The sequence below is a fragment of the Silurus aristotelis genome (assembly GCF_946808225.1).
Source record: "Silurus aristotelis genome assembly, chromosome: 8".
Classification (NCBI taxonomy): domain Eukaryota; kingdom Metazoa; phylum Chordata; class Actinopteri; order Siluriformes; family Siluridae; genus Silurus; species Silurus aristotelis.
This window is the reverse complement of record NC_139581.1, coordinates 3423322-3437409: the sequence shown is the minus strand read 5'-3', so window position 1 is coordinate 3437409 and position 14088 is coordinate 3423322. Positions and strand designations below refer to the sequence as shown.

Sequence of the window (14088 nt, the reverse complement as noted above, 5' to 3'; positions counted from 1 at the left end):
TCTTTGTCCTTTTGTGCTTCTTTTTTTCTAATTCTTTCTACTGATTCTTTCTTTCTTTCTTTTTTTCTTTCTTTCTTTCTTTCTCTTTATTTCTTTCTCTCTATTTCTTTCTTTCTTTCTCTCTCTTTCTTTCTTTCTTTCTCTCTCTTTCTTTCTTGCTTTCTTTCTTTCTTGCTTTCTTTCTTTCTTTCTTTTTATTTTCCCCTCCTTCTTTTCTTGCCCTTCTTCCTTCCCCGGAGTTCTTTTTATTCATCTCTATCTTTCCTTGAGAGGAGAATGAAGACTCTTCAGGATGAACTCTTGAGATCATACCGAGGCATTGAGGTTCCGTTGAAGTTCATTTTGCGGAAAGCCTCTGCGTACTGCGGCAGCTCCACGTAGGCTTCCAGCCAGTCCACCACCTCGTCCACGGTCCAGTTATACACTGGGGAAAGTAAACAGAAGGTTACTATAGAAACCAACAAAAAATCATCACCACCACCGCCTCATTAAGGAGTGCGAGGAGGGCAAAAACATCGCTGTTCGGTCACGGAGTGAGAGATTTCACCCAAACAACAACAACAACAACGAGAAGGTGTAATAATCACGACCAGCTTAATGATCTGATGGATTTAATTGGAAGTGTAGTGATGATCGTGACTGCTGGAGTAATTAACGCAAGAATCACCCCATTAAAAGTCTGCTGGGAACGCAGCAGGGGCAATGACGTGAAACCAGAAGGTCAGATACAAAAGGCTTGTGTGTGTGTGTGTGTGTGTGTGTGTGTGTGTGTGTGTGTGTGCGCGTGTGCGTGTGTTGTTAAGCTCAATCCGACTCATTATGCACCTTCTGGGCTGTCTGTGTTCTGTAGAGCTGCGTAAATGAGACGAGAACCGAAAAGGATCTGAGCCTCCGAGATTCAGCAGCAGCTAAAAACTTATCAGTGACTTCAATGAGGTGTTGAAGGCTGGTTTCGTGTCACGGCTTCTCTCCAAGTACATCGCTTTGCTCTCATTACCTCCCGAATAAACACCCGATAAACACTGTCTGTCTGTCTGTCTGTCTGTCTGTCTGTCTATATAGATAGACACACTAAACAGAAAAAATTTTAATAAAACAACAAATGAAATTCTTTAAGAATAAACTAAGGAAATAATAATAATAATAATAAAAAAAAATCACTAATTAATTACATAAATAAATTAAAATCAAGACATGACCATGTGAAATAAGATGAAATAAAAATATATACTTTTTTATTCTTTATTGACTATTATATATAAATAATATTCAATCAAGAATAAAAAATGTGAAATTAAAGAATTAACAAATAAATGGAAGAAAAAGATGGACGGACGGACGGACAGACAGACAGACAGACAGACAGACAGACAGACAGACAGACAGACAGACAGACAGACAGACAGACAGACAGACAGACAGACAGACAGACAGAGACGTGTACCTTTGGAGCTCTTCCATGCGTTCCACAGGTCCTCCACACTAATGAACTGGTCATCCCCATGAAAAGTGTTGTGTTTGGCTTTGGGGTCGTGGTAGTTCAGGTCCTCTCTCAGGAACTGTGTGACGAGAACCAAAATCATATAAAGAGTGAACTGATCTGCAGTGATGAATAAATGATAATGAAAACACGCTACTGCAGAGGAACATACGACTCATATTAAATACTATGTTCCATCCTAGACCCTTCACAGACACTGAAACCAGAAACTTCACACCTAACCCCGTTTCATAACGCATGAAATTGAGAAATAGCATAGACAGGAAAAAAAAAAAAAAAAAAAAAAAAAGCCCTTCAGCCATTTTGTTGCATCACTCCGCCGACACTTGCTTTTCAGGTTGAACACGAGAAGACGGATCGGCGGAAGAAAGAAAGAAAACTCTCTTTCTTTCTTTCTTTCTTTCTTTGTCCTTCCTTCCTTTCTTACATATAAATGACCACCCTTTTTTTTTTTTTTTTTTTTGTCATATTGTCAACCCCTAACTATTACTACTACAATTAATAAAAAAACTATAATAGTAATAATTATAATAATAATAATAATAATAATAATAATAATAATTATTATTATTATTATTATTATTATTCAGGGTCAGTGTCTTCCGGTGAGGAACTCAACAGCAACCGATAATCCTTATCACTCGAAAGCAAAAGTAGATCTTAGAAGAAGGAGGACACAGATGGGAAAAGCTCGCTGAACTGAAATAAAACTCCCCCACAACATACTGTTAGTATGACAAGAAGCCAGGAGAAGGAGAGAGAGAGAGAGAGAGAGAGAGAGAGAGAGAGAGCGAGAGAGAGAGAGAGAGAGAGAGAGCGAGAGAGAGAGAGACACACTAGTCTTCCACTCTGGTTCAGATAAGGTGGATCTACACAGCCAGAGGAAACCCACTGCGGGAGTTTTGGATTTCCCCAAACAGCACATGTCTGTGGGATAAAAAGGTGTAATTTTCTACTACAAGGTTTCCTGCAGCTATTTTTAGATCAGCTGGTGCCTGAAGGTCTACTCGGTGCTCCCAAAACACAGCATCAATCGATCCGAATTAAAACATTTAATAACGTGCAGGTTTCGGGCCTTTAATTTATTCGTCCATACGAGAGATCCATGAAGGCTTATGAGCTCCTCAAATTCTGAGCAGGTGAACATTTATTCCTATAAAAAAAAATAAAAATAAAAAGTCCAGCCCATAATATTCGACTCGGATTACAGGACTGGTGGAGTTTACGTGGCTTTTATTACGTTTACAGAAACCAAAACATGACATGATGATCCCCCTGTGCACAAAGCCAGTTTCAGGAAGTTATGCTTTAAATAGATTGGAGTGGAAGATCTCTAAAGCTCTCAAACCCTAATGAACACCGATTGGAATGAATTTTTCCACTCGGACTGCACCCCAGGCCTCCTCACCTCACCTACATCAGTGCCTGAGTTTACCAACACCTGTGTGGCTGAAAGAATCTCTCACACATCTTCACAAATTCTAGTGGAACATCTCCCCAGAAGTGTGGAGGTTAAAAACAACAGCAAATAAAGGACTAAATGTGGAAAGGGATTGTTAAAAAAAAAAGAAATCTTATGCACAGGTTTTCACAAACATTTGTCCATATAGTGTGTGTGTGTGTGTGTGTGTGTGTGTGTGTATTATATATATATATATATATATATATATATATATATATATATATATATATATATATATATATATATATATATATATAGTCCACAATATGGACAAAAAAAAAAATCTTTGTGGACACCTGAACATTAAAATAATCTGTGCTTCTATTTGAACATCTCATTTTTCCTCATTTGCTGTTTTAAGGCGCTCCACTCCTCTGGGAAGATCTTCCACTAGATTTTGTGGGGATTTTGTAGGGATTTTGTGGAGATTCATCCACAAGTGTGTTAGTAAAGTCAGGTACTGATGTAGGTGAGAAGGCCTGGGATGCAGTTCACGTTCATCTCAAAGGTGTTCGAACGGTATAAAGCTTTACATCAGGCCACCCAAGATCTTCCACTCCAACCCATGTAAAGCAGATCTTCACGGAGCCAGCTTTGTGCACAGGGACATCGTCATGCTGGAACAGGTTTTGGGTCTCAAGGTTCAAGCTTTTATTACATTTAATCCATTTGGTCGTCAACATCAGAGATTTAAGAGAGAGCTCCTAATCTCAGAGCATCACCTGTATAAAAAGCACCTGGGAGGCAGAACTCTTGATTAATTGGGGAGCAAATACTTATTTCACTCTTTAAAATGCAAATCCATTTTTTAAATGTGTTTTTTCTGGATTTGTTTTTCCGTCTCTCACTGTTCAAACCCACCATTTAAATTATTATAGACTGATCGTTCCTGTCACTGGGCAAACGATTTTTTCCCCTCACTGTTAAACCTCATCGACATTCCCAGACGGCCGACTGTCAGCTTGGAGTGTCCCAGGAATTTAGTTCTTATCCTTCTTTCTTCATCTAGTATGATATATTACATCATCAAATATGGTACCACTTTTGTTAAGAGAACGAGAAGAAAATTAGGAAAGAACAAGAGGAAGATTTGGAGAGAGAGAACGAGAAGAAGATTTGGAGAGAGAGAACGAGAAGAAGATTTGGAGAGAGAGAACGAGAAGAAGATTTGGAGAGAGAGAACGAGAAGAAGATTTGGAGAGAGAGAACGAGAAGAAGATTTGGAGAGAGAATGAGAAGAACATTTTGGATCTGTAGTCAGTGAGCCTTCAACCAGCTGTGGTTTAGGTTACAGGTAGGCACGGATACAAAACCCAAACATATCGGCCAAAATATATCGGCATCATGTATCGGCTGCCCTGATTTCTAAATATCGCCATTGGCCAGAAAAAACCCATTGGTCGACCTCAATTTAAAACCTTCTGATCAGAAGTCCAACATCTTCTCCACTGAGAGGCGTTTGGAGAAGTGGAGGATTTGGTGAAAATGATGGCATTTATTTACACTGAGAAAAAACAAAAAACAAATAACAAACAGGATGACATTTGAAAAAACAAATTCACGCTCGCCCTAACCTGGGTTTATTTCAACAACTGCTCGTATGCTGGGGTGAAAACAAACATGGGATTATTTGGTATTTGGGAAAGAGTTCAAGTGGTGTTTCACAAGTGTGAAAACGTCATGCTGTGGCATGTATTCTCTGAAAAGTGTAGCAGGGATCTCTGGTCTGGCAGCTTAAACATGACATGCAGCGACATGCAACTTTTAAAAAATCCCTCTCACGATGTTAAGACTTCCAGAGAAGTTACTATTTTAGAGTTTCTCAAAACCACATTCTAGAGAAAATTCATCTCCTGGCCCAAACAGGAAGGAAAGAAGATAGACAGAGCTAGAAAACAGACGAGCGCTGAGAAATATAGGCCCTGCCTCGTATTAAAGCCTTGAACACAAACCATGAATAATTTAACAAACGACTCTGCTTCGGCTCGCCTTCGAGTTTTTTATTTTTTCCCCACAGAGCAGACGTTTCGTGTAAGAAAAGCACTGACCCCGTCCGTCTCTGCGACGTCCACGTTCCCGTTGGCGTCGTCGTCCATCTGTTTGTGGATGCTCCGGATGGCCTCGAAACTGAGGATGGCGTTTTCGTCTTGGCACAGCGGCTCGTCGATGCGGCACAGATCTGAAAAGAAGACAGACGGGGAAGGGGCTGTGAGCCAATAAAACTAAACCAGACTGCGGGTTTTACACCAGGCACGAGTATAACCGATGGAGGAACGTAATTAATCTGACGCCTTGTCACTCTAAGTTAAGCAATGTGTAGAAATGAAAACACTGACCCTGGATGAACGTTAGAATTTACTTGATGATCATGTGATCAAGGCCATGTCCAAACTAACGCGTTTTCATTTAAGAAAACCGCATACGTTTGTCAAAACTGTCTCCGAAGTATGTACATTCGAAAAATGCGCAGTCCACGCTGTGACGCGTGAACGGAGGCTTTCGAAGACAATGGCGCGTTTTTACTTCGGACGTCTTATTGTGGATGAGCAACTTTTGGAAAATTATTGGAAACGTAAGTTTGGACTGGGAGCGCTTTTTTGGACAACAAAATTTATCTGGATAATAACTCAATAATAATTAGTAATAAGGGACTCTAATCCAGTCTCGAACTTTTCAACCGTTCTCGACATCTTCGTCAACCGGGACTAAACTCAAGTGCGAGGATACACTCCGGTCACAATCGACAAAAGACTTCAAGATTGTGTTCGAAGGTCATTCGAAAAGAAAGTTGAATGAAAATCCGTATTCGAAAGGCTAAAATCTATAAACAGAGGTTTACAATAGTTTAATGCATGTAGTCAGAAAGTCTCCAAAACATAGAAACACAATGAGTTAGAGCTCCAAAGTGGACTAAAATGACCGCCTTCCATGACCTATTTCTTGCATGCTGTAGATCACGGGACTTGCATGGTTTAAAAAGCTACACCAAAGAGCTCTTTTAAACTGTAATACACGGTTGTGTAACCATACATGAGATCAGTCATGATTCCAAGCTATCAATTAACGTGCTGTCTTCGGCAGCTCTGGATTTCCTTGCATTAGACGCATAAAAATACTATCATTTTTATGACTTTTCCATGAAGGACAATTCATGTGTTGACACAATGTCTTCGTTAAACACCCCATGTTCATACGAGGCAACTCATGCATCTCCTGAGGGACACTGAATAATGAGAGTAAAAGTCATTACCCTTCTAAAACTGTATACTATGATAATCGGCCTTTCTAAAGATCAGTGTGGTCATCAGGGTCAGTCAAGAACATTTAAAATTTTGTGGAATCATTCGAACGTCCGCCTTCCGAGGAGAACGTTTCCGATCCAATTTTCTGAAAAACCCAGTAGAAATGCCGATATGCTCATCAAGCTCTGGAGCTCGAACAACAAACAGCATAAGCCGGTTAAATATAGACTCAGCCATGGTATTAACTTAAACTAAGCGTCTCCTATTTTTAGATGGAAAATCTGTACAGCTGTTTTTGCGGACCATCACGAGCGAAGTGTCATTCTGAAGTCACGCTCTTTGAAAGAAAAAGGTCAGGAGTGAAAGGGTTCTCCGCTCCAAAGGTTCGACTTACAGAAAGCAATTGAAAGCAGAACTAGAACTGGAACCAAGGAACTATGGAATGTTTGAAACATTTAATGCGAATGTTTGATCAGAGTTGCTGGAGATATCGATAACAAATCCTCAAACCTCCGTGATGTTCCCTTTGATAAACCATCAAACCACAACCTTGAATTACTCTGAGGTGGCTTTAAACCATTTCAAGCGTTTTTTACCACAGAAAACTGGAGTGTGTGGGGTTTGATTTTTGATTTCTGATTATTTCCCTCATTTAAAGCTAAAATGGAAGAAAAAGTTTCTTTCTCCTAAAGACTTTTCTGCTACAGTTGACACTGGAGACTTCTTAAAATTTTATTAACACTTCATCTTCAACCTCATCGCAATAACACAACTAATTTTCAGCACAACCCTGGGACCTGCAGGACCGGTCAAACCTTGAGGTCTTGTGTTGGACACAAAGTTTTGCTAATTCTGGATTAAATGGAATCTACAGGTAGATCTGAGAGGTTCTAAATGCAGCAGTAGTTGGTGGATCAGCAGTCTGTCCCCTGCATTTCCTGGGGCATGAAGGCCAATAGAACAAGTTCTCAGCTGGAGGAGGGGGTTGGTAGTTTTATGGTTGGGGGGCTGAGTGTGTGGTGAAGCACGGCTAACATTGCTCTGCTCACGGGAAGCTCAAACCCAAGGACTGACCATGTAACAATTCGGATAGAGACGCTACAAAAAACCTGTCCTGCAATGAGAGTGTGAAGATTTTGTTGTGAGAAGTGGAGTTGTATTGTTCTATCATCTGCTGATGTAGTGATCCACATGAACTTCTCCATATGAGTGAAGCCGGAAGCAAGTGAAAAAACTAAAGTTTTCTGAGGGAAACGCTGTTTACGAATGTATCCGGATTAGCGGAGGGCAAGAAATGAGGAGAGTTGGAAATATGTTCGAGTAATACGTTCATTTTATAAAACAAGAACTGTATGAAACCAGGACCAGAGGTGCATTAGGTTCAATTTGCTCTTGTACAGTTCCTTAGGTGCATTTGACATTTTTTGAATTTACCTTTTTAACCGCACCACTCATGAAGCTCCGCCCACAAGACCTACAATGGCCTGAACTAACTCTAAACCTATTTTAGCTATCGTCTAAGGTATTTAAATGCATATAACATATAATAAATAAATAAAATGTAGAGAATTTTGTCCATTTGAGAGAAAAAAAGTAAATACTTTATCGCACAATTCATGTACTTAAAATGTAAAAAATTTATTAAATAAATAAGATTTAAATTAACGCTTTAAAAAAAAAAAAAAAAGGAAAAAAAAAAAAGAAGAATGCCAGACTTGATATAAAACCACGAACAAAACAAAAAATCTGGTTTAAAAAGCCAAATCAGGACGAGGCTCACGGGGGAAAAACATCAGAGATCTTGGATGCGATCAAACACGCTTTTGAGGCAAGTTTCTCTAAAATACAGCAGGACGGCCTCCGCTGCACGGCTGACACGTCAGGATGGATTGCGAAGAAAGTGCAGAAGTACGAACGGAGCTTTCAAAATTATAACGCAGTCTACAGCTGGACAGGAAATAAAACTATACACTGCATTTAAAAGCGGCTTAACATGAAGGAATGTTAATGCAAAAACACTTAATAGGATAATATCAAACAAATATAAGTTAAGTTAGGTATAAATGCTATCGTGTTTTGCGAAGCCATATAAAAACTGCACATTTTGGAAAACAAAATGCTTCACGGCGCAAAATCGGTCACTGGTGCGGCCAGGATCTGCTGTAAACTGTGAAAAGCGATTAAGCTCAATCGGATGAGTGTTTTGATATGTCATATGTGTACGTTCCAGCTCCAGCTAGAAAAGCTACCAAGTGGAAACATTAACATGTTACACGGTAAAACAGCGAAATATCAATTATTCTAGACTGTATGGACAAAAGTCCCAGGACACCACTCATTTCCAGCCATATGTAGTTCTACCCCAAACTGCTACCACAAAGTTGTAGGCGCACAATTGTACATCACGTCTCCAGATGTGGTTGCATGAAATTTTCCTTTCAAGACCCGAACCTGTTCCAGCATGACAATGTCCAAAGCCAGCTCCATGAAGATCTGCTTTACATGGGTTGGAGTGAAAGATCTTCTGCTATCGAACACACAAATGTGAATGCTGACTGCACCCCAGGCCTCCTCACCTCACCTACATCAGTACCTGACTCTACTAACACCTGTATGGCTGAATAAATCTCACACACATCTCCACAAAATCTAGTGGAACATTTTCCCAGAAGAGTGGAGCTTATTAGAACAGCAAATGAGTCCTACATGTGGAATGGGATGCTCAAGAAGGAGCACATGCAGATCTTATGATCAGGTTCCCACAAACTTCTATCCATATAGTGCACATCGTATAGAAGATGGCAAATATCGCTATGCATATTACTGCATAGTATGTGTGCAGTACATACTATGCAGGTACCCCCCCCCCCCCCCCCCGAGTCCTACAACTCAACATCTCCCATCTGGATTTCTCAAGCTTAGACAAATAAAAGCTGAGGCACAAATACAATCTGGGATTTACCTGAGTCAGCTAATGAATATTAATAAGCAGCAATGGACTGGTCATGAATATTCATGACTGGGGTGCAAGCGAAAACCCAGAAACACTTGGGATTGTTTTATTTGGACTGAAAAAGAATATAAAAATGCTTGTAGGTACGAAAATCTATGATGAGCAACCCGAAACAGGTTGTATGGAGTATAAATATGTAGGGTAGAGGACTTTCTTCCGCAATAATGTGCATCTCAACGATATGTAGTTAGATTTAATATCATGTAACAATCAAGTACCTGGTCTTATTTGTGTTTAGCCCAGATTTACTGCTCACTCTGTCTTTCGTTTTACTGAGATATCGGAAAGAATATAAATTTCTCCTCCATCCTGAGGCTGAGGAACCTTTCCAAGAACCACAACTGTTAAAAAGTCCTCGATTTCTTCTTGAAACGCTTCAATGCTTTTCAAATCCCTTTGCGTATAAATTACACAACTCGCATTGCATCGGCAAAGTGGGCATCAGATACAAATTGCAACATATTTGCATCGGTAAAGATGATTCACATGAATATGGCATATCGCAACACTACGGAGAACGAGGCGTGTCCTGAGAGTCACATAGAATACAGATTAACACGGCAGAGGTAGAGCTGTAACTTCCTAAATTAATTTAGCCGCTTCGTTGTTTAAGCCGCAGGGTTCAAAATGGGGGGAAAAAGTAGCGGCTTATAGTCCGAAAAATACGGCAATAAAGTACAAATACTTCATTACTGTACTTAAGCAGATTTCTTCTGGTGTCAGTACTTTAGTTCTACTTTAGTAACTTTTCACTCACTACATTCTTTTTTGTACACAAACATCTGTACTTTCTAACGTTTTTAAACCAGACTCGTTACTTAAGTTTTAATCTATTTTTTGACATAATATATTATAATATATTATATTATAATATAATATAATATAATATAATATAATATCAATATATTTTCTTCTCATTGCACCATTTTCAGTACATCAACCTATTTGTCATTGTGCGGCTTTGACAAGCAACCGCTGGTGTATCATTTCCTGTCTGTCACACCACAGACGTAGACTAGTTTAGGAAGCTCACAATGAGCAGTCAGAAGGCAGTAAGAAGTCTGGGGTTAACGTGAATGAGACAGAGGAAGTCAGCGATGTAAACATTCCTCATCACATGATCATCATCATTGTGTTCTATATGGTGGATGTTCAGCCCGGATACATTCATTAGGTAACAACATTCGAAATTCTGTATTAATATATTATTATGAGGTGAGGTTCCGTCACCAGCGTGACACTAAAACAGGTCACAATAATCACTACTTTTTACTGAAGTGCATATCAGAGCCCAAAATTCTTTACACAAAGCCAGCTCCATGGAGATCCGGTATCCATAGATTGGAGTGGAAGATCTAAAGTGGCCTGCTATAGAGCTCCGACCTCAACCTTATTGAACATAATTAATTGGAACACTGACTTCCTCCCATTCCTCATCACCTCACCTACATCAGGACCTGACTTTTACTAATGCCCTTGTGGTTGAATGAATCTCGCACAAAGCTTCACAAAATCTAGTGGAACATCTACACTACTTTGTCCATATAATGTACACCATGAACAGGTTGTTCAGCACATCGTCCGTTGTATGATTGCGTACTGAAATCTGTGTCATCGAGTTAAGATGAACGTTTCAACATGAGCAATCTTAAGCAGGTGCATTACACTGCTAATAAATCACCTGTAAACTCAGACTCAGTAAACTGTGGGGCACGGTGACGGACACCTCGGTCGTGTCTGATGGTGTAATATCGCTCGGGGCCTGGGCTCCGTTCCAGCGCTTTCTGACGAAAAACTCGACAGCGCGTTGGACTTTAGCCATGAGAAACTTTGGTCACTGGCACGTCTCATGTGAATTCTAACCTCAGCACAAAGCAGGAAGGAGACGTCGCAGGGGCAATGAGTCTTTTCGCGACAGGTTTTGATAGCTTGTGTGTTCAGTATTGTTGAGAAAAAAAAAGCAGGGAAGCTTTTAGTCTGAGTTTTGATAAATGGTGGGTGTTGCTGCTTTAGCAGAATTTGGGCTGTTTCTATGCAGCAAACAAGGTAACGGTTAGGTAACATTTATGTTAGGACATATTTTAGGTGTATGCCAGGGGACAGGTTAGATTACAGTTAGGTTATGATATGTTTAGGTTACGGTTACATTTAGGGTTACAGTTACAGTTCTGTTTAAATTGTTACACTTTACATTTGGATTAGTTACAGTTACATTTGGAGTGAGTTACAGTTACATTTGAATTACATTCAGGTAATGTATGGGGTAGGTTTAGGTATGGATTTGTTTAGGTTAGGTTTTAGTTAAATTTGAGTTACATTTACATTTGAGTTGTAGCTGCATTAAAGTTTAATTACAGTACCATTTGAACTAAATTACAGTTACATTTGAATTACATTTAGGTTGTGTTACATTTGGATTATGTTACATTTAGGTATTAGTTTGTTTAGGTTAGGTTTTAGTTAAGTTTGAGTTGTAGCTGCATTTAAGTTTAATTACAGTACCATTTGAAATAAGTTACAGTTTCATTTAAATTACATTTAGGTTATGTTACATTTGGGTTAGGTTACATTTAGGTATTAATTTGTCTAGGTTAGGTTTCAGTTAAATATGGGTTACATTTAAGTTGTAGCTGCATTTAAGTTTAATTACAGTACCATTTGAACTAAGTTAAGATACATTTGATTTGCATTTAGGTTATGTTATATTTGGGTTAGGTTACATTTAGGTATAGATTAGTTTACTGAAGTCTACTTAAATTTAGATTACAGTTACATTTGGGTTACATTCAGATAATTGAACTCAAATATATCTTGACTCAAAGATGATGTTTAGGTTTCAGTTACAGCGCTTGGTTTAGGTTGTCTTTAGTTTGGGCTATAATAAGGTCAAGGTTACATTAAAGTTAAGTTAGGCTGAATTTAGGACACGTTTGGTTGATGTTCAGGTTACATTAGGGTGAGATTGTGTTTGGTTTAGGGTACATTAAGGTTAAGGCGAAACTCGCTGTCTAAAGTGTCACTTAAATGCAGGAGTCATGAGGTCCATACATCAGCGGAGATAAAATTGAAGAAAAAGAAAAGTCGAAACAACTACAGAACACCAACTACAGAATTACAGAAAAAGAATCAACGTGTGGTGACAAAGCAAAGACATTCAACAAGTCAGCACACCTCGTCATGCTAATATATGCTCCACCCAGAAGTCTTTCCTGTGGTGGAAAAGCACTGATTAAAACGAAAGGTGATAAATGGTCTAAAGGTGAGCGTATCAAACAATCGGAGAGCTGAGATCCAATCTAAAACCACAAACAAGAGATTTTGTCTGTTACGACAGTGTAACCAAAACATGAAGCCGTTTCCCTGCTGTACTTGACAGACTGCCATGATCTCAGTGAAGGCAGTGTGCTTAATGGAGAATGCGAAACCTGTCTATTCTCAGCGTGGCTACATTTAGAGGCTGAACAAATTCTAAATCAGACTACAAGCTCCACTTGGCCCAACTTACTCTGTTCTGAAGGACCTCCTGATCGACACACTAATTGAGCTCCTGCAGGTGTAGGAGGAGGGGTTCCTACTGGCAAAAAGAAAAGTAGTTAAAAAATTTCCTCATTTCATTTGTTCGTTCGTTTTATAAATAAATATTAAAAACAACAGATCACGTGGTCATATTTCTAAACGGCGCCGGGACTCGTTCAGACAAGCCGTATTTTAATAAACGAGGTGCATGCTGCTCTGATCCTTTAATTATCCTTAATACAGTTCAGCAACAAAAACCTCCATCAAGAAAATCTCGTGGCAGTTACATGTGGACATAATTTTTATATGCCTTTTGAACGTTATATTAGTCCCCATTTGCTGTTTAATAACCTTGGAAGAAGTTACACTCAGTTTTATGGAGATTGGTGTGAGATCCATTCAGCCACAAGGGTGTTAGTAAAGTCAGGTACTGATGTAGGTGAGAAGGTGAGGAGGCCTGGGGTGCAGCTTTTACATTCTTCATGTTCAATAGGGTGAGTTCTGAGTGCTACAGCAGGAGATCTTTCACGCCAACTCTTGTAAAGCATATCTTCATAGAGCTGGGCTTGTGCACCATGCTGGAACAGGTTTGGGTCTCCTGGCTCAAATGAAGGTAAAAGTTCATGCTACAGCATCCACAGGTGTCTTACACATTTGTGGGTAACAGTTTGGGGAAGATCCACATATGGTTGGAAAAGTTCCAAACATGGGTAGGACTGCAAACCAGATGAATTATTCCCTGCACTGCAGCACCTTCTTGGTGTCTCAAATCCATTTAGTCTATTTAGTGTCCTTTGTTCAAAAAGCTTTGCAACTTAATTCCTTTAAAACACAACTTTTTACAAAGCGTTTATAAAGGAGCACATACCATTGTCAAGTTGTTGGGGCTCTGTGCCGACTTGACCGAGCTTGTCGGCTCGGCAGCCCCAGAGCAAGCACAAGCACACGATCCACAACGTTGGTGCTTCGCTGAAATCCATAGCGAGACTTCTGACTCGATCTGCAGAGAAGAAATATATGACTATATTATCATTACGATCTGAGAGGAGGAATTAAACACTCATGTCATGTAGTTGTAGGAAAACTATTAATGCTTTAATACTTCATTCCTCTTATCCCTCTGCATTCAATTCCATATTTATGAATATATTAATTTGAGGAAGGGGCAAAAAAGGGCCGTGGCCAGACACTACTGCGAAAACTAAACCCATTTAGTGCATTTACTTGCCATATGGTAGATTGTTTTCCTTATGTTTTGGTTTCAAATGATCCCAAACCTACCACCAAAAAAAAAAAACAAAAAGAAAAAGAAAAAAAAAAAAAAAAAAAAAAAAAAAACGCTGCCGATTGGCTA

General features: G+C 39.3%; 1 protein-coding gene across 7 annotated transcripts in view; it reads right to left on the bottom strand.

Moving 5' to 3' along the window:
* stim1a (stromal interaction molecule 1a) overlaps positions 1-14088 on the bottom strand; it is a 47998-nt gene that overhangs the window by 31006 nt on the left and 2904 nt on the right. For 4 of the 7 annotated variants that reach the window (XM_083547874.1, XM_083547876.1, XM_083547877.1 and 1 more), the window contains exons 2-6: positions 13603-13734; positions 12724-12789; positions 5012-5142; positions 1445-1559; positions 313-424 (exon numbers count right to left, since the gene is read on the bottom strand). In XM_083547874.1, the coding sequence (XP_083404000.1) occupies positions 313-424; positions 1445-1559; positions 5012-5142; positions 12724-12789; positions 13603-13714 (536 nt within the window). In that variant the 5' untranslated portion in view covers positions 13715-13734. The remainder of the gene's footprint in view (positions 1-312; positions 425-1444; positions 1560-5011; positions 5143-12723; positions 12790-13602; positions 13735-14088) is intronic. The other 3 variants (XM_083547875.1, XM_083547878.1, XM_083547879.1) reach the window with 1 other exon arrangement.